Genomic DNA, 19614 nt, shown 5'->3' with positions numbered 1-19614 from the left:
TTGAAAAAAATTTCAAACTTTAGGGGGGAAATGGTTAGTTTTTAAAACTTAATTTTAAAGAAAAATTGTTAGTTTTTCAAATTATACGATTAAAATGATATAGTTTTTTAGGGTTTAATGATACAATAATGATTTTATAACAAAATATTTTAATGAAAGCTAGTTTATGAGTGCATATTTAAATTTTTAAAATGTTATTGGTATTAATTGGGTTAAACTAAAACTTGGGGAGGAAATGGTTTGCCCAAATTAAAATTCATAATTTTGGCCACGGTCACCGGGAATCCCAACGCGCTACAGTACAAGGCACACCACTTGGCATGCGTTTCAGCATCTCTCGTCTCCACGCAATCAGTACAAATTCCTCCAACTCCTTTTCGTTTCATTTCACTTCGTTTCCTTTCTTTACTGGGTTGAAACAAATACCAGATAAGAAAGGAAACAAGAAATTTTTCCTTGTCCCTGCAAAATTCAGCAGTCGGTCCCCATTCTGTACAGAGACCCGGGGCAGGTTTAGAAGTTTAGGATTGTTGTTAGACTATAAGTACCCATCTTTTGATATTTGTTGTTGTTGTTGTTGTTCAGAGTAAGGTGCACTTTTGTTGCCTCTTCTATGGGTGTTCTTGCTGATTCTCAGTTAGGTGGTGGTGGTGGTGGTGGTGGGTATGGTTCATGGGGTGGTTGTTTCCGTGGTTTGACGAGGAGAAAACAAGTGGATTCTATGCATGCTAAGTCTGGAAAACACCATCAGTTGGCTAAGGATTTGAGTGTTCTTCACCTTATTGCTGTTGGTAATTCAATTTGGTTTTGAGTCTTTTAGGGGAAATTCAATCTGAGTTTTGTGTTTTCTGGTGTTTTTTGTTGATGGGTTTGAATTGTTCAACGCTTTTCTGTTCTTTTCATTGACTGGAAGTTAAGTTTCTTTCTGAAAATTTTAGTTGAAAAAGCGATATGTCTTGCCCTTGCAGGTTGATCAATGTAAAAGATGTGATATATGCAGCCTACTCTGCGTCTCATACAACCTTTTTCTGTTTCAAATAACTTGTTTTTACTTATTCTCTCAAGCGATAAGCTTTTGTCAAACTTAGATGCGGCTTTGGATCCTCAGTTTTTAATCTCAGTTGTGTTTGTTGATTGTTGATTGTTGATTGTATATATGCTTTTAATTTTGTACTTGTAACTCACTAATGAAGTCATTCTACAAACTATGTTCAGGTGTTGGCTCTACAATTGGAGCCGGAGTGTATATTTTAGTTGGAACGGTGGCTAGAGAGCATTCAGGACCAGCTCTCACCCTTTCATTTCTAATAGCTGGAATAGCTGCAGCATTGTCAGCCTTTTGTTATGCAGAGCTTGCAAGTCGTTGCCCGTCTGCTGGGAGTGCCTATCACTATTCATATATATGTATCGGGGAAGGGTAATTTTCTTGTCACTTTAATATTGAATAGTCATATCTTTGATTACTTCTGCAGATGTAGTTTTAGGCTTATGTGATTGTAACTCTTCCTGAAATGGGACAAATAAACAATTTTAAGTAGTTTTTGGTTTTCTGTAATCTCTTAGGCATCCTACTTGTTGAACTTTTTTAGCTACATTATATTGATCATGATACAAGATGCCTTCTGGGCCTCTTTAAAATAATGTTGATATGCCTGAATTTTGCAAATTTCCAATGTCATATTTTGCAGTATTGCATGGTTGATTGGTTGGTCTCTGATTCTTGAGTATACGATTGGTGGTGCTGCTGTTGCTCGTGGCATATCTCCAAATCTGGTCTGTTGAGTCCTTTTCTAACTTTAATTATAATATTTTGGTTTTCACTTGTGAGTTGCTTGAGTTTCATTGTTTCTTCTACGTAAAGGATCAATTAATATGCTCAGGTGTCTATAAGTTGGAGTTCTATTAATCATCTCTACTATCTTACCTTTGTTTTTATTAATGGATCTAGGCATTGCTTTTTGGAGGTGGAGATAGTCTACCGGCTTTTCTGGATCGCCATTATATTCCTGGGCTTGATATTGTTGTTGACCCTTGTGCTGCAATTCTAGTATTTATTGTCACTGGCCTTTTGTGTGTAGGAATCAAGGAGGTACCTTCTTGTTCCTTTCTGATTTTATTCTTTCTTTGTTTTTTTTTTTTTGGTGTGGTTCGTTTCCTTACTTAAACACTCTTGCAGAGCACAGTTGCACAAGGAATTGTCACTACTGCCAATGTATGTGCCATGCTTTTTGTCACAATAGCCGGTAGTTATCTGGGATGCAAGACTGGATGGGCTGGATATGAACTTCGTACTGGGTAATAAGCCATCCCATTTGCACACCAACTGTGATAAGATAACTTCCTAGGTTTTCACTCTTTATTTTTGATATAGATATTTTCCCTTTGGAGTCAATGGGATGCTTGCTGGGTCTGCAACTGTCTTCTTTGCATACATTGGTTTTGATACAGTTGCCAGTACAGCTGAGGAGGTTTTATGTTCTTTCCTTAGCTCACCATTAAGTCCTTTTACTTAATGCAGTTTGCATTCATTTTTTAGGAATGCCTTGATGGATTCAATTGTTCATTTTTCCTTATTAATTTTTCTGTTAGGTAAAGAATCCTCAAAGAGATTTGCCATTGGGCATTGGAGCAGCAGTGTCTATTTGTTGTGCATTGTATATGCTGGTCTCCGGTGTTATTGTTGGTCTGGTACCTTATTATGCAATGGACCCTGACACTCCCATCTCCTCTGCATTTACCTACCATGGGATGCAATGGGCAGCGTGAGTGATAATTTTGGTTAAAGAACTTGTGGTGCATTGATTAATAATTTTCTTATTTTAATGAATTGAATTATTCCTTTCTCCTGTATATTTTGTCGGGGTTGGGGGGGGGGGGGGGGGGGGGGGTGGGGAACTTCCAGGTATATAATAACAGTTGGAGCTTTTACTGCACTCTGCTCAACACTATTGGGTTCACTTCTTCCTCAGGTACAAATAGGAGTGCTCAGAATTTTGTAGTTTAGCTAAATTTTATAATTTCTTGCGAGCTAACAAAGCTTTCAGTGGATGAGGATTATTACGTACTTGTCCAATCTCCTCTTAAAATAAACTGCATGTACACCATGAAAATCACAATCGTCCTTTAACTTGCACTAAACAACTATCAACCACACACACTATACCAAACAAAGTGCAAGCAAACCATTAAAGGATATGATAGAATATTTGTAGATTGTATTGACTTTGTCAATCCCTTTCCAACCTATCCAATAATCTTCATTAGAACAATCTAAGGAAAATAAATAGAAACTAGGGTAACCTCCAACATTTCGAGGAGTTGGTACCTCCTAGTAATTATACAGAGAATATCTCCTTTCCTTTTTCTTTTCTTTTCTTAGGCCCCGATATATGTCTTCTCTCTCAATCATTCTCTTTTCTTCCTCCTATGATTTGTCTCCACGTTGATCCAAAATTGTCATCACCTTCAACCAATTTCTCCATGCTATATGTAGCTCCTTTTTCTATCCTTCTCCTCACATAAACTCTGAGTGGCCTAACATTACTTCCCCCTACCAATTTCACCTTTGTCATCAAAGTGAAATTTTGGAAATTGTTCTTTGATGGTGTTAAAATCTTTGTTTGAATTTTCAAAGTTAGTTAGGGAGCCCCTCCCATTGGATCAGTACTTGCATCGAACCTTCAACCAAGTACTTTACTTCCTTCATAACCACATGTTGGAGTTGCAACTTTGTACCTTTGGTCAACCAAGGGGGTACAGGTTGACTAAAAATTTTTTTTTCCTTAACTTTTTTCAATAGGGAGATGTGGAAAACAGGACGCATATAAGCATCCTTCCAGGGGAGTCAACTTGTTAGCAACCTTACCCAATTGTTCAAGCACTTCATAAGGGCTATAAAGTCGGGGGCTGAACTTCTCATTGGAGCGTTTTTCTAATGGAAAGTAATTTGTATGGTTGAAGTTCTATATATACCCAATCACCTACTGCAAACTAAATTTCTCTCCTTTCGTCAGCCCATTTCTTCAAATGCTTTGAGCTTTCAACAAATTAGCTTTCGATTTGTCCAAGATTGCATTTAGCTTTCTTATTTGGTTATAACTTCCTCATTCACAAAAGGGTTCATTGATGAGACATAGAAGTTTAGGCGGATCACATTCATAGAGGGCTCTAAAAGGAGTCATACCTCTTACCCCTTGAAAGGAGGTTTTAACCCAATATTCGGATTAAGTGAGCCACTTAACCTACTGTTTAGGTTGAGAACTCATAAAACAACACTAATAGTTTCTAAGCCCCTATAAACTACCTCAGTTTGCTTATTTGTTTATGGATATGTGGAACTATGCTATAAAAGAATACTGCATACCCAAAATAGCTCCAACCAGAAATGACTTAGAAACACCGTGCCCCTATTTGAAACAATGGAATTTGGATAACCATGAAGGCGTACAATCTCTTTCGCAAACAACTCTTCGAATTCCTTAGCTGTAAACGGATGGCATAAAGGAAGGAAATGGGCATACTTGGTTAATCTATCTACAACCACAAAAATTGTGTCAAACCCATGCAATTTTGGTAACCCCTTACAAAATCCCTTGAAATGTCAATCATTTCGGCACTTGAATTTCATTGGAATCGACCAATTTTCTGTCGGAGTTTGCCGATTTATCATATTGGATTTTCGTTGATTTGGAGATGTTGTTGGAATCAGTTGTTTCTTCAAGACACCAGCATTAACCAGCTCAACTTCCAATATATATCTTCCCTCTTAATCATTCTCTTTTCTTCCTCCTGTGATTTGTTGCCACAGTGATCCAAAACTGTTATCACCTTCAATCAATTTCTCCATGCCACATTTAGCTTCCTTTCCTCTTTCTCCCCACATAAACTTTGAGTGGCCTAACAAGGATACACTGTTAAGTGCTTTGCTTTATCCATATTTAAAATACAAGCTTTACTCTTATTTATGTTTTCCCACCACAATGCTTCCAAATTGAACCACATGATAAAACTGGATAAGTTTTACTGGACAATTACTTTTTTTTTAGCTGATGTTTAAATGTTGCTATGAAAAAAATAACCCAAAAAATTTATAGTTGAATTTAATACCATATCTTTTTTAGTAAACTATATTAATTGTAATGCAACTATTAGGTGAGCTTCATTTTGCTTGTGTCTGATCTCAGATTCTCTGTTTCTTTAACTTCAGACTGAATTCTTTAATATATATGTAATTAATTGTGGATTTCCTTCATCTTTCTTCTTCTTTGTCTTTAACAGCCACGGATTTTGATGTCAATGGCAAGAGATGGATTGCTGCCATTATTCTTTTCAGATGTTAATGAACACACTCAGGTTCCAGTCAAGAGTACTATTGTGACTGGTATTGTTGCTTCAACTTTGGCATTCTTTATGGAGGTTTCTCAGTTGGCAGGAATGGTAAGTGGACTATTGTTGCATTAATTTGGAACAGTACTGTTGGATGCTCCAACTTAACTGTGTAGTCGAAACGTGAGATGAATCATGATATAACCACTTAAATATGAGGGTTCCTGGTAAAATTTTAAACCGGCAGTTCAAAGTGGCCAGAAACTTATATATCTTTGAAATGTTAGGCTCTGTCCTGTTCTTTAATACCATTATTAGGATTCCAGAGGCACAATTATCCATGGTTGTTCAAGTATCAGTTTTGTCTAGAATGTAGAATACCAGCTTGGAAAACCCTTGTTTCTCATGTTTGCTTTTATTCCCACCTACTAAAAAAACCTCTTTGTATAGAAGATGAACCTAATTGAGTTATTCTTTATATTATTATTATCTAGAAATGCAATCTAGGGTAAATTCTAGTAGGACATAAAGAAGCTATACTGTCTATATTCTTGACTTCCTTAAGTGTTGAATCAAATGGCCTATCAACTGATAGAATTCTAAATTCTCGATAATTGCCTTCCTTCTGCAGGTTAGTGTGGGTACACTTCTTGCCTTTACTATGGTGGCAATATCTGTATTGATTCTCAGATATGTCCCACCAGATGAGGTGCCACTTCCTTCATCACTCCAGGAATCCATTGATTCTGTCTCATTGCTATATGGTCAGAGTTCTGCATATAGTAATGAGAGTAACCTTTATGTTAACATTGGCAATTCCAGCGTTAGTGGACCTTTACTGTGCAAAAAGGTTGCACCTGTTGGTTATCCTATTATTAAGCAAGTTCAAGGTATTGTATCTCCCTTGTATATTCTTGCTTCTCTAGTACTATGGAGCTTTTGAATAAGCAATTTATGCTAATTTAATGATTCATTGTTGGCTGATCATAGGTTACGTGGTTGGTGTGCCTGTAGGCATTGGTTAATCATACAGAGTTATTCATATAAAGCTGTCATCAACAACTTTGATTTTGGTCTTAATTTTGGGGTCAGTCTTGACTTTCATTAGACAATTAACTAGGAAATGAAATCAACATAAGTGAAATAGAGATTTTCATTTAAATGGCAAGAAGATGAATCCAAATGGAAGTCTTCTCTCTCAGTATAACTAACTAGGAAAATCTGAGAAAGGACAAATATCAAGATGGTTAACATTATGATATTGTTGAGGTGCTATCAAAGAATAAGACAAAAATGATTTTACAGTTGTTGGTAATATTCATTTCCTGGTACCATATTAAAATCTATGAGACTTGGAAATATTTCATACTAGAATCCTTGCAATCGTTTATTTTTTTTGGCCCTGTCTTGTATCAGCTGGGTTGTGCTGAACTCTTCTATTCTGTTCTATATTGTGATTGTCACAGATATATTCAGTGGAAAGAACCGGAGAAAAATTGCTGGCTGGACTATAATGTTCACCTGCGTTGGGGTGTTTCTTCTTACCTACTCAGCTTCAGATTTGAGCCTTCCTAGGTGTGTGTACTTCAGACATCAAGAAAGCAGTGGAAATATGTTGTTTCTTCCCTAAATAAACCTTGCCTTCTTAGCAGTCTGAGTGCCTGGTTGATTGTTGTTAGTTTTAGTCTTTTACATTATTAGTTCTTCTTCCAGGATCCTTCGGTTCTCATTGTGTGGAGTCGGTGGTGCTCTTCTTATGTCTGGTCTGGTTGTGCTAACTTTTATAGGCCAAGATGAGGGAAGACATAGCTTTGGGCACACTGGAGGTATGTTTTAACCCATATATATCTAGTTATGCACTTGATATGCTCAGTCTAGCTTGACTCCCTGATAGAGAAACTAGCTTTGTTCCCCCAGTTGTTGCATTGATGTTTCATAGAGGCCTCAAATTGTGTGAGGTTTCTGCATCAGTTGCTAAAAATATGTATGCTGCACACAACCAACAACCATGTTCTATCTATAGTTTGAAAACACAAGTTACCTGGTATTAACCTTAGAATATTCATGAAATATTTTATGTTTACTGGTTAAGAATAGATTTATTCTTGAAGTTAGTGTATTAGGTTAGTGATATCATGAAAGATTAATACCACGTAACTTGTGTTTTCAAACTATAGCAAAGAGACAAGTTGCCTGGTATTAACCTTAGAATATTCAAGAAATATTTTATCTTTAGCAAAGAGACTAAACTAAAGCAATTAGTATAGTAATATCTTATATGTTGTGTTTTTTTTTAATTAGAAGAAACGCGGTTATAAACCAAAAACGAGTTTCAGAATTTCTTTTATTTGTGGAAACTGCCCCGACATGTTTTGTAGAGGTTTAAGAGCATTTCCATTTCCAAAACTTTTCTGAAACCTGGAAACTATACCCACACGACATTTCCATGCATCATAGGTGTCATCCCTTGCAACTGTGGTGTTCTTTTTACACTTTGGTAAAATATATACAAATTGTTTGCTAATAGAGTATAAACAAGACTTTCTTCCTTCTGCAAGGCTTTTTTTTTTTTTTAAAAGCAATGCAGCTATTCATCTTTCTTCATTATTCAGTTCTATTTTTAATTATGCCAGCGTTGTTATATATATATATATATATATATATATATATATATATATATATATATATATATATATATATGTATTATAATTTGGTTAGAGAATTTACCAATGGATTATTGTTCTCTTTTCAGGTTTCTTATGCCCATTTGTTCCACTCCTACCCATTGCCTGCATTCTCATCAATGTCTACTTACTGATTAATCTTGGGTGAGTATAGTACTATCAATCAGCTAACTTTGTCAAAAAGAGTGTACGTGCGCTTAAATGACCCTTGTGATTACACCTGGTTATTACTCCATCCTTAAGTTATAATATCAATCCTCTTCTCATTTGATGTGTTTCTTGTCAACTTTCAGTGCTGCAACCTGGGCTCGTGTTTCAGTCTGGCTTATCATCGGAGTATTGGTTTATGCATTCTACGGACGCACTCACAGCTCACTGCTAGATGCAGTCTATGTTCCTGCTGCTCATGTTGATGAAATTTATCGCACTTCTGGTTCTGAAAATTCTGTGGCTTAGTCTGTTAAAATTGCTATCATCCTGGCAAGCTGCTTCTGCAGTTAGTTTTACGGAAGATACTCTTTGTTGTAAGCTTGAAATTTCCCCTTGGGGAATGCATGATATCTTTTAACTTGAATTCGATCTCAAGTTTGTATAGAATCTATTGTTGTTGATATTTGTATGGGGCTTGGAGAAATAGTGTAAAAATAATTTGCAAATTTAAAATGTTTGATAGATTTCCTACTCTACAACTTCCTCTGAATTCTGCCTCTCAATTTTGCCCTCTCTCAGGTTCTTACAAGCATGCTTCTTTAGCCTGTAATGGGTTTCATTCTACAAGGACCAAAAGCACTTCAGTGGGAGGTAAAGAGACAACAAAAGCTCTTTGGTGTTATCATATGGCCAAAGAAACCAGTTCACCTTTATGATTAATTTCATAAAAATGGTGTAGCATAATAAAACATGTACAAAATGAAATTATTATTACCAGGGAAGAAAAGTTGCTTGTGGAATTATTTTTTGTTCTCATTCTGGTTTATCATAAAGGTGAACTGGTTTCTTTCTCCAAATAAAATTTATGGAGATAAAAAAAAACTTGAATCAATTGTTTGAATGTCCTGCTATAGGACCCAAAAGAAGTATAAAATGACATAATACATCTGAATAACATTCTTCAGAATATCACAAAAAGTATTACATGGATGAGTTAAGAAACAATATCAATCTGGGAAGATTCTCAAGAGCAAATGTGAAAATTGCACCAAGTACAAACATCAAAATGAATGCTAACAATATCTTTCCAATGTACATGGAACTGATTCCAGGTTTAGAAATTGTCTTTTGAGGACCCGTCCGGTCAGAACTCTGAAAAAGCAAAAAGGAAAAAAAAAAAACCAAGATAAGTTTAGCCAAGCACATAAGATATAATTAATATCCCTAGCTAAGTAACAGCAAAGAATACTAACAATGGATATATTACTTGATTTTTGTTTGCAAATTGCTAGATTCAAACCTTCAAGGTGCAAGGGCATTTTTTAAAAGAGCAATATTATGTGCATTTATAACGAGTACCAATTTAAGTACCAATGATGATGTGAATATAATTTTTTGTTCCAACCGATGAAAAGATGCAGGACAAGCATGAAATGACTAATCAGTTACACCAACAAACCATTGCCTTGACAGAGCATACCATCTAAAATCATATTACACAATTCAACATATCTTATATTGAACAAATGCATCATCACTATCTTCAAAATGCATACACAGGTACCACATCCCTGAAGTTTCAAGCCACCAAAAATTAATCAAGTATAAAAGTATGAACTTCATTGTTGTTGCAACATTGGTGACACATGCAGGCTTCTTAACAATGTCAATAATCTGAAGGATTTTTTTACCTGATCAATTATCCAGTAGTAACTGACTTGTTTTTCATTTGAAACTTATTGCAACTCAGTCTTCTAACAAAGGCAGAACATGAGAATATGTAGCAAGTTCCCTAACCCATGCAACAAATAGTTTGAAGCATGCAATCGTACACATGAGGCCTACTTTTTCACAAGAGCTAAATAAAATTACGAGACAACATTATGACAATTATAACAGAAGTTAAGGTTTGAGATGGTCTTAATAGAAAGAGCTTCCTAGATCATTCTAAACTTCACCTTCTCTGATATGAGGTTAATGGGTCTACTGTTTCCATTACAAAATAAGCAACAAATTGTCTTCTACCCTTTAAATTTTGTGTATCTTAGTACTTTTGATTTTTCTTTGTTTAGTTTAACTATGAATTCAAGTTGCAATATTTCAATCTGTGCCACCATTTTCTTGTGATCTAGAGCTGAATCAATCAAGGGAACACGCTGACAAGACTCAATCAATTAATCCTGTTATCTACACACTTCGATGCACACCTAAGAGATGTTCTTTAACCAAGAGAGGTTGTAGCTATATCCTATTCCTTTTGTCCTATAGGGACTCAAAATCCAATTTTTCCTAAGAAAAGAAAATTAAAAAATAATGAAATTTACAGGTTCTAGGTTTGCAATGCTTAATCTTGTCTAGGAAGTACTACTCAAAACACACTATCAAGAGATATAATGGGCATTCTTTATGGCTGTAAGACTAAGGAAAAGGCCAAGAAGAATTGTCACATCAATAACTTTAACACTAATCGAATGTTTTAATTTTGGTTTAGAATGATAGTCCAACCATAGAATTTTCAAGAAGTTTATCCATATCATCTGCAATCCATGTAATAGATCAAAGATTCATGAAGTCAGACACAACTAATAATGTGTGCAACCATAAAACAAAATTATACTTAGCCTATTTTCAAAATTAGCTGTAACTTATATGCATAGTTGCTAGTAACCTCATATCTTATCCCAGATAACCTTTCACTGTATGGCATCCCAAGAAATTTCCTAGAAACAAAACATATGCAATAGATATATTTAAATGGTCAATTTGTGTAGAAACATTAGAGTACCACTCACAACATTTCATAGACATCAGCGGAAGCTTTACTTGTCAAAGATACATATGATTACTCCTGATCTACATACTTTTCGACAATTATCTATCATGTATCAACCCTAATTTTTTCACAATCCTGCATAGGCATGGTTGCCTGATACATAGCTTATTTTCAAATATATATCAAAGGGTTCAACATAGCATGTTTGACTTTATGCAAAAAATGCTGAAAAGTAGATGCAGAAAGTGAAAAAATTTCATACCATTACACCAGGCACCTGTGTGGCAAATAACCGATCCTTTTCTCTTCTTCTGAAACCTTCTTCAAGTGAGAAACAAATTATAAACAAGGTAAGCAACACTAAAACTAATCATATAACATACACGATCCAAAAATATATAAAAAAATTTGAACTGAAAAAACTCAAAGATACCCGCATAATCTTCTTCAGTAACTGTTTGTAATTTCCAATCCTTGCCATAATCCACAAGAACTGCATTGGGGCCAAAATTAATTGGTTCTTCCCCTTCTTTAACTGCTTCAATATGCAAAGCAAGAGGATTTCCATTACCCAACTTCCTATTTATCAAATTCACTGCAAAACCTGCCTTAGTACCTGCCGCATACCGGCTTATTTTACCAGAGCTTTTGCATATAACCTCCAAATACTGTTTCATATACAAAACATAAATCAGCATTCAATCCATTAAAAAAACCAGTATGCTAGAAATTAAAAATATCCCAAAAGGTTGTGGGTGGAGATTCGATTACTAAATTAAAAGATGTATAAATCCAACAAGGAATTGAATTAAGCTTCAATGATCTCTGAACTCTAGCAAAACACAGGCATAGATGGATCAAAATGACATCATCAACAGTTTTTCTTGTTTAATTTTTTATCATATAAATAAAAATAAAGTAATTAAACACAAAGAAATGAAGAGACAGTTACAGGTGGGGGTGGTGTAGATTTGACTTTTGATGACTCTACGTCCTCCATTTGCAAGAGAGAAGCTGCCAATAACGTGTTCTTACGAACTAGATTTAATGCTTTGTTTATATGGGCCGAGCCTATACTATTCCGTTCGACCCAGGAAAGCTTAGATTATCAGGCCTTTTATATGACTTTCTTTTACACACTTGAATTTGAGGGAAATGGGAATTCTTTGGAAGTGCCTCAGTTGTTAAAAAGGATTCTTGCATTATTTGGAATTACAAACAATCCTTAAAAATCTCTTAAAATACCAAAGAACCCATAGAGTGTAAAAAGTTTCTTGACAGTGACAGATGATTAGTTTTTTTTTTTTTAATAACAATAGACGTGTTCATATGCAGTGATCTCCCATGTAAGAGCGTAAAAAGTTCATTGACTTATTAATGTTAAAGCTGACAAATATCTAACAGTTGAGTGTTAGAAGCTTCAAGTAATCACCCTAATATATATACACTATATCTATATTATTAAATACGTGATTTTCATTCAAGGATAAGAACACTGTAAAAGGAAAAAACAGTAATTGATAAATGAGTATTGAAAGCTTTCACTGCATTTCTATTTTGATCCTGAGCTTATTAGGCCGTAGCATTTGTGTGTAAGGCCACCAATGAAGCATAAATACCATTCTTCATATTTATCAAAGTTTCGTGGTTTCCTTTCTCAGCAATCATCCCATTCTTAACCACAGCAATTAAATCAACACCTTTAATTGTTGATAATCTATGAGCTATTGTTATGGTAGTTCTGTTGACCATAACTCGATCCAATGCTTCTTGAACCACTCTTTCGGATTCTACATCAAGAGCACTTGTTGCTTCATCCAGAAGTAATATTTTAGGATCCTTCACTATTGCTCTTCCAATTGCAATTCTTTGCTTCTGTCCACCGGATAATTGGATACCTTTCTCACCTACCATTGTATCATAACCCTGCACTTATCAAATACCGCAAATCTTCAAAATGTAATCCATTCAAGTCATTTTTATTTTATCATATCACAACAAGTAAGACTATAACCTGTTTTAAGCTGCTAATGAAGCTATGGGCATTTGCCAGTTCTGCTGCAGCTAAAATTTCTGCTTCTGCTGCAATTCCTTCCTTGCCATATGCTATGTTTGCTCGGATAGTATCATTAAATAACACAGGCTCCTGACTCACCAATCCCATCTGTTGCCTGAACCACTTCAGTTGTAGATTTTGGATTTCAATTCCATCCAATGTAATTTGACCAGAATCAGGGTCATAGAATCTTTGCAACAATGAGATTACAGTTGATTTCCCACTCCCACTTTCCCCGACCAGAGCAACAGTCTGATAGAAATCATATATGAATTTGTATAGTTAGTTTCTGGAATGCAATTTAAAAGCTTGAACATGGCAATTAATGGGGTGAATAGAACATGATAGTAACATCCAGTTACCTTGCCGGAATGAATAGCCAAGCTGAGATCTTTTAATATTTTGATATCTGGTCTTGTAGGATAAGTAAAACTGATGTGCCGGAACTCAATGTCCCCTTTAACACTTTCTATTGTTGTTCCGGACTCATCACTTGAGTCTATTTTTGATTTCCTGTCAAGAATTGCAAAAACAGAAGCAACAGCAACCATTGCCTTACTAGCGTCAGGTGCAAGGAAGCCTGATTGAGAAACCCCACTTGCTGCCAGAAAGAGAGCATAGAAAACCTGCAAATTCAGAAAAGAAACATCTTGTCTCTAAATAACAAACTACAGGAATAGGAACCGTGAATGTCATGTTGATGAACAAGTGAGAAAGAAATGAGAACTTACACGAAAAATGTCAGGAAAAGTTGCTCTTCTGGCCTCAAATAGTCGGACTCCAAAATAAAAACTGCCCGCATAGAATAAAAACAGCAAGCAGAATGATAGTCCAAAAGCTACACCAGCTGCCAAACCTTGCTTTATCGATGCCTTGACAGGGCCTTCACATTTCTTCTGATATACTTCCAACACCTTTTCTTCCGCACAGAAGGAAGCAACTGTTCTAATACTTCCTACCGCATCATTTGCCACTTGACTGGCTTCCTCGTATATTTTCTGTAATTATTGATGAAAATGGTTGAGCTTTACTGAAATAGGCAAAAAGCATATTATGCATCATCTGTTAGTGATTTATGGAGCAGACCTTAGCGTCAGCACTGAAACCTTTAGTATATTTCATCTGAATATATCCGTTAACTGCTATCAGGGGCAGCAACGCAGAAACAATAAGAGCCATTTCCCAGTTTGCTTCAAAAGCAATCACCAAACCAGCAATTATAGTTGCAATATTCTGAACTAGCAAACCAAGTGCATCTCCAACAACCCTTCGAAAAGAAGCTGCATCTGCAGAAAGCCTTGCACCAATTGCACCACTTGAGTGGTCAGGTTCATCAAACCAGCTTATCTCCATGTTAACCACCTTCTCAAAATTCATTGATCTGATCCGTCTTATCAACTTAGAGCCGGCCACAGCAAAAAAATATGACTGTAATGGAAAAACAATTAAACATGATATGGCTAAAAAGAAGAACAATAGTGCCCAAAATTTTGTATGCTTGCGGAGCTCATCCTCTGGCTCAAAGAAAGATTTTATTACACCGGAAAGAAGGATGCCAAAAAATGGTAACTGCAGACCAATGACTACTGCAGCAATTGTGCCTAGCACTAACACTGGGATCTCTGGCTTGCTTAGGTATGCCAGGCGTAAAAGTGAGACTTCTGGAGGTGATTTGGATAACTCTGAAGTTGAAGTAATTGGTTCCACGTCCACAGGTGCTAATTCCAGGACATCAATTCCAGTTGGTATACGAAATGAAATTGAGAATGAGTGATGACTACTATTTCCAATTCCAGATGATCCCTGGCTTATTGATCGGGTTAAAGACATCCCTTGGCTTGAATGTCTTCCTGTATTCATTAATATTTCAGGCCCATCCCGATCCTTTGAATCGTTTTCCTTTGACGCCTCGCTTGTTTCTTGCAACTGAACAAGCTGGCTATATGCTCCATTAGGATCATTTGTTAGCAAAGAGTGTGTACCTGAGATTAAAAGTAAATCAGATTAAATACTAGAAGCTGTAATTTGTGTTTGTAGTCGTGGAATGACCACTATATACAGAACTAGTTATCACCGAATAGCTTATGTCAGCAAGGATCCACAATAAGGAAATTTCATCATTCATCAACTCCATGTATTTACAATGAATTTTAATATATGCGTAAGTGCCGAGAAACTTCTGGTGGAAAAGTTTTACCTTTGTCAACAATTTTTCCTTGATGAATAACAACAATTATATCAGCATTCCTTATTGTACTCAAGCGATGGGCTACAATGACCGTAGTTCGGTTGATCATAACTCTTTCAAGTGCCTCTTGCACAACTCTCTCAGATTCTACATCAAGAGCGCTTGTGGCTTCGTCTAGAAGTAGAATTCTGGGGTTTTTAAGAATTGCTCTAGCAATGGCTATTCTCTGCTTTTGCCCCCCTGATAGTTGAGTTCCATGCTCCCCAACGAGAGTGTCCAGTCCCTAGAAAAGAAAACACAGGAGAAGAGTAAGTTAACAAACAGGGTTCATCAAGTTGGTTGGGAGCATCCATCTGATAAATAAAACATGTAATTCTGCATGTTTCAGAGAACCTGAGGGAGGTTATCTATGAATGTGGTGGCATTTGCTAGTTCAGCAGCAGCCCTTATTTCCTGAATAGTAGCAGAATCCTTTCCATAGGCTATATTATCTTTAATGGTGGAAGAAAACAACACTGGTTCCTGACTGACAAGGCCTATCTTCTCCCTGATCCATTTAAGCTGGAACTCTTTGAGATTAATACCATCAATAAGAACTTCACCAACCTGAGGATCATAAAATCTCTCAATTAAACTGATAACAGTTGATTTCCCAATTCCACTCTGTCCAACCAAAGCTGCAGTTGTGCCAGCTGGAATTGTGAGGGAAAATTTACTCAACACTTGCTCATCTGGTCTTGCAGGATAACTAAAACAAACATCTTTTAATTCTATGTCTCCACGAATATCATCTAATTTTACCCCATTGGTGTCATAAGCATCTATCTGTGGGTTCCTTTTGATTGCCTCAAACAATCTATATGCTGCAGCTTGTCCAGGACCAAATGCACTAAAGCATCGATATGCCTGGCCTGTAGAACTGAAAAATATACATGGTGAACAAAAATGCCACACTTTTGCTTTTGGCTCGCAATCAAATATCACATTACATAAAAATAATGGGCAGCACAACTTACTAGGCTCCAGCCATTATAGCAAAGAGTGCAGTAATGACATCTCCTCCAGAATATCCCTTTTCGAGTATCATTTTCCCACCAAACCATACAGCAAAGGCATAAGTGGTGTATGAAACAAAGCTAATAGAACCATAACCCAACCCAAAGGCCAGACCTTCTTGCACACTAGATTCATATGCCTCGGTTAAAGACTGATTGTATCTAGCTACAGCTTGCCTCTCCCCAGTAAATGATGCAACCTGCATAGTTAAAGAGGATCAGGATCAAAATTATTCCTAGACAAGAAGGAAAGGCAAGTATTAGCCATCGCGCTGAGATTTTATACAGTTCTAATTGCTCCAATCGTCTGCTGAGATACCGATGCAGCAACTGAATAAGCAGCTTGTCCTCTGGATGCCATTTTTGCCATTACAGTATTCATGACAGCCCCACTGATGAAGAGAGGCAGAAGAGAAGATAACAGGACAAAGGTGAGAAGCCATTCTTTGATAAATGCAATAACAAAGCCTGAAATGTATGTTGAAACTAGCTCTATGAGCTTTCCAACCTACACAAAGAGTAAAAAGTAGAGTTAAAAAATACATTCGGAAAAACTGAACTCCTAAGAGAAGAGGAAAAAGTGGAAAATGGTTAGGCTTTTGTACTCCTTAATTAATACCTTCTCACCCATGGCATCTTGAATAAGTAAAACTTCACCTGACATTCTTTCAACAATCTCTCCATGACTTTCCGTGTCAAAGAAGCCAACATCTTGTCTCAACATGGTTTTTAAGTATAACCTTCTTATTCGTGCTGCTTGGCGTTCTCCGGTGACAATCCAACAAGTCATCTCTAGCATATAAAAAAACATAGATATCTTAGTTAATCTATCCATACTTTGTCTCAGGAATAAGCCTGATATACTTACGCAGAAAACCTAGAGCACCAGCTGCAATAGCTAAGAATACAAAATCCAGAGACACCTGAATATAACAAATCCATCAGTTATGATGTATCTAATTTTATTGCATAAAAGATAAACAAAAATTTTAAAATATACCTTTGAAACCTCATTAACCACTTTTTTGGTGTCTTCATTTTCTCCATATGCATTTACTAAATTTCCAAAGAGTAGGGTCATGAGCGGCATGCTCATCCCATTCCCTATGGCACCAATTATGCCCACAAAAATTAGCAAAAAATCCGAGAAGTTGGCAAAAGAGTAGAGCTTGTAATATGGCAGTTTATTGCTGCTGTCTTCTTTCTCCTTTCTTTTCTCCAAATCTTGTTGGTTGTCATCCCTTTCTGTAGCTTCCTGAGAATCTACCACTTGGGAGAGACTTGTTGACACTGCAGCCTGCTCAGTGATTATTTCTCCATCGAAACCGTCCTCGTTAACCATGTTACTTACAGCAATCTATACTTTCTTTGTTAAATTAACAAAAAAAAAAATCAAAAGAATATAAATAAACTGTTAGAACTAATTAGGATTTGTTAAGAATATTCTTTTAGATTATTCAGATTACCAAGTAACCAAACAGAACAATCCAGAATACGAAATCAACAAGAACAGGAACAAAGAACACAAGAAATACTTGGTTCGGGTTTCGATTTGAAACCCTACATCCAAGGCAGAGACAAGTCTCTAGTCGAATCCACTATAGAACACAAGCGATTACAGCTTACAGAATACCCTCCGATGAACCTCTCACGATATCAATACACCGCAAGATAATGCCTCCTAACAAGCCTTCTACCAGACTCAAGACAAATACACAATCAGAGAAAACAAGGAGATTTCTCCTTCGGCTCAACTAAATCAGAGAACCAGAACAGCAAACCCTAATCGCAAACCAGAGCAGAGCAAACCAGGGAGCCGACTCACATCAATCAAATGAGCGCTCACCTTAATATAGTTAGGGTTACATTTCAGTATAAGACCATACTGCCCTCAATGTACAAAATGACATTAATAACCCTAATAAGTCCTACAATGACCAAACTCTCCTTAATACGTTTTTAAGCCATATTCCACATAACTCCACCTTGGCTTAAATTTGGAGATGAAATGCATTCCACTAGAAAACCTTCTCTGCAGTTTTATTTCTGTCATAGCTTTTGACATATATTTAGAGAGTTCAAGGCTTCCTTGAACTTGCTCACAGGAACTGCTTTAGTCAAAATATCTGCTGGATTCACACTAGTCATGATTTTCTCAATCAATATTTGCTTGCTGGACAGCACATCTCTGATGAAATGAAGTCTCACATCAATATGCTTAGTCCTCTCATGATATGCACTGTTTTTAGAAAGATGAATGGCACTCTGTGAATCACTGTAAATCACAGGAATATCTGAACTCAAACCCAGTTCAGATGTGATTCCCTTCAGCCACATAGCCTCCTTCACAGCTTCTGTCAAGGCAATATACTCTGCTTCAGTGGTGGATAAAGCCACAATAGACTGCAAATTGCATTTCGAGCTCACAATATTTCCACCATAGGTGAAAATATAGCCAGTTAAAGATCTTCTTTTATCCAAATCAGCTGCAAAATCTGAATCACAAAATCCTTTTACAAGTAAACTGTTAGTAGGATCAGATGTGAACAATAACCCAAGGTCTGCAGTACCTTTGAGATATTTCATTAACCATTTTACAGCATACCAATGATCTTTGCAAGGATTGCTCATGAATCTACTTACTAAGCTAATAGCATAGGCAATATCAGGTCTTGAACCAATCATTGCATACATCAAGCTACCTACTGCATTTGAATAGGGTATTTTATTCATGAATTCAGATTCAATAGTAGATAGGCTGACAGTAGATTTTAATCTAAAATGAGCACCCATAGGAATACTAACAGGCTTAGATTCAGACATATTATATATGCTTAAAATCCTTTTAATGTATCCTATTTGTGATAAAAATAAAGATCTTTTTGTTCTATCTCTTTCAATATCCATACCTAATATTCTTTTTGCTGACCCTAAGTCTTTCATAACAAATTCACTTTTCAGCATTTGTTTCAAGGTTATCAAAGCAGACATATCTTTGGAAGCTAGAAGCATATCATCAACATATAAAAGCAAGTAAACATAGCATCCAGCATCAGACTTTAAATAATACACACAATGGTCATAATTGCATCTTAAAAAACCAATAGACAGAACAAACTCATCAAACCTCTTGTACCATTGTCTAGGAGACTGCTTTAGCCCATACAGAGATTTGTGAAGCAGGCAGACTTTGTTTTCAGCTCCAGGTTTTACAAAGCCTTCAGGTTGCTCCATCAGAATTTGTTCTTCCAAATTTCCATGCAGGAATGTTGTTGTAACATCCATCTGTTCCAGTTCCATATCAAATAACACAACAGCAGATAATATGAGTCTTATAGAGGTATGCTTCACAACAGGGGAAAATACTTCATGGTAGTCTATCC

The 19614-nt window shown here is 36.2% G+C and overlaps 3 protein-coding genes across 4 annotated transcripts; 1 reads left to right on the top strand and 2 right to left on the bottom strand.

Annotated features, from left to right (window-relative positions):
* Positions 1 to 380: 380 nt before the first annotated feature.
* LOC123205543 (cationic amino acid transporter 2, vacuolar-like) lies at positions 381 to 8683 on the top strand. Its single transcript, XM_044622528.1, has 14 exons — positions 381 to 791; positions 1216 to 1417; positions 1689 to 1773; positions 1949 to 2089; positions 2177 to 2295; positions 2372 to 2468; positions 2590 to 2762; positions 2903 to 2969; positions 5278 to 5436; positions 5957 to 6215; positions 6792 to 6900; positions 7039 to 7151; positions 8078 to 8153; positions 8303 to 8683. The coding sequence occupies exons 1-14, from the start codon at positions 614 to 616 to the stop codon at positions 8463 to 8465; spliced, it is 1941 nt and encodes a 646-aa protein (XP_044478463.1). The 5' UTR covers positions 381 to 613; the 3' UTR covers positions 8466 to 8683.
* A 368-nt stretch (positions 8684 to 9051) lies between these two features.
* Positions 9052 to 12044, bottom strand: LOC123205554. 2 transcript variants are annotated; one of them, XM_044622539.1, is made up of 4 exons: positions 11885 to 12044; positions 11366 to 11600; positions 11195 to 11253; positions 9052 to 9311 (listed from the first exon to the last, which is right to left on the bottom strand). In XM_044622539.1, the coding sequence occupies exons 1-4, from the start codon at positions 11930 to 11932 to the stop codon at positions 9141 to 9143; spliced, it is 513 nt and encodes a 170-aa protein (XP_044478474.1). In that variant the 5' UTR covers positions 11933 to 12044; the 3' UTR covers positions 9052 to 9140. The 2 variants fall into 2 exon arrangements, with proteins under 2 accessions (XP_044478474.1, XP_044478482.1); XM_044622547.1 differs by having other exon boundaries at positions 11195 to 11250.
* Positions 12045 to 12504: 460 nt separating this feature from the next.
* Positions 12505 to 17573, bottom strand: LOC123209586 (ABC transporter B family member 11-like). The gene is made up of 12 exons (XM_044627687.1): positions 17232 to 17573; positions 17100 to 17154; positions 16851 to 17023; positions 16518 to 16739; positions 16193 to 16431; positions 15570 to 16095; positions 15186 to 15459; positions 14075 to 14970; positions 13720 to 13986; positions 13351 to 13614; positions 12947 to 13240; positions 12505 to 12858 (listed from the first exon to the last, which is right to left on the bottom strand). Exons 1-12 carry the CDS (start codon positions 17571 to 17573, stop codon positions 12505 to 12507), a joined length of 3906 nt encoding a protein of 1301 aa, XP_044483622.1.
* Between the last annotated feature and the right edge of the window lie 2041 nt (positions 17574 to 19614).

This window comes from Mangifera indica, chromosome 2 (genome assembly GCF_011075055.1).
Source record: "Mangifera indica cultivar Alphonso chromosome 2, CATAS_Mindica_2.1, whole genome shotgun sequence".
In the NCBI taxonomy this organism is placed as follows: Eukaryota; Viridiplantae; Streptophyta; class Magnoliopsida; order Sapindales; family Anacardiaceae; genus Mangifera; species Mangifera indica.
The sequence above is the reverse complement of the archived record's forward strand: the minus strand, read 5'-3'. Positions and strand labels throughout refer to the sequence as shown.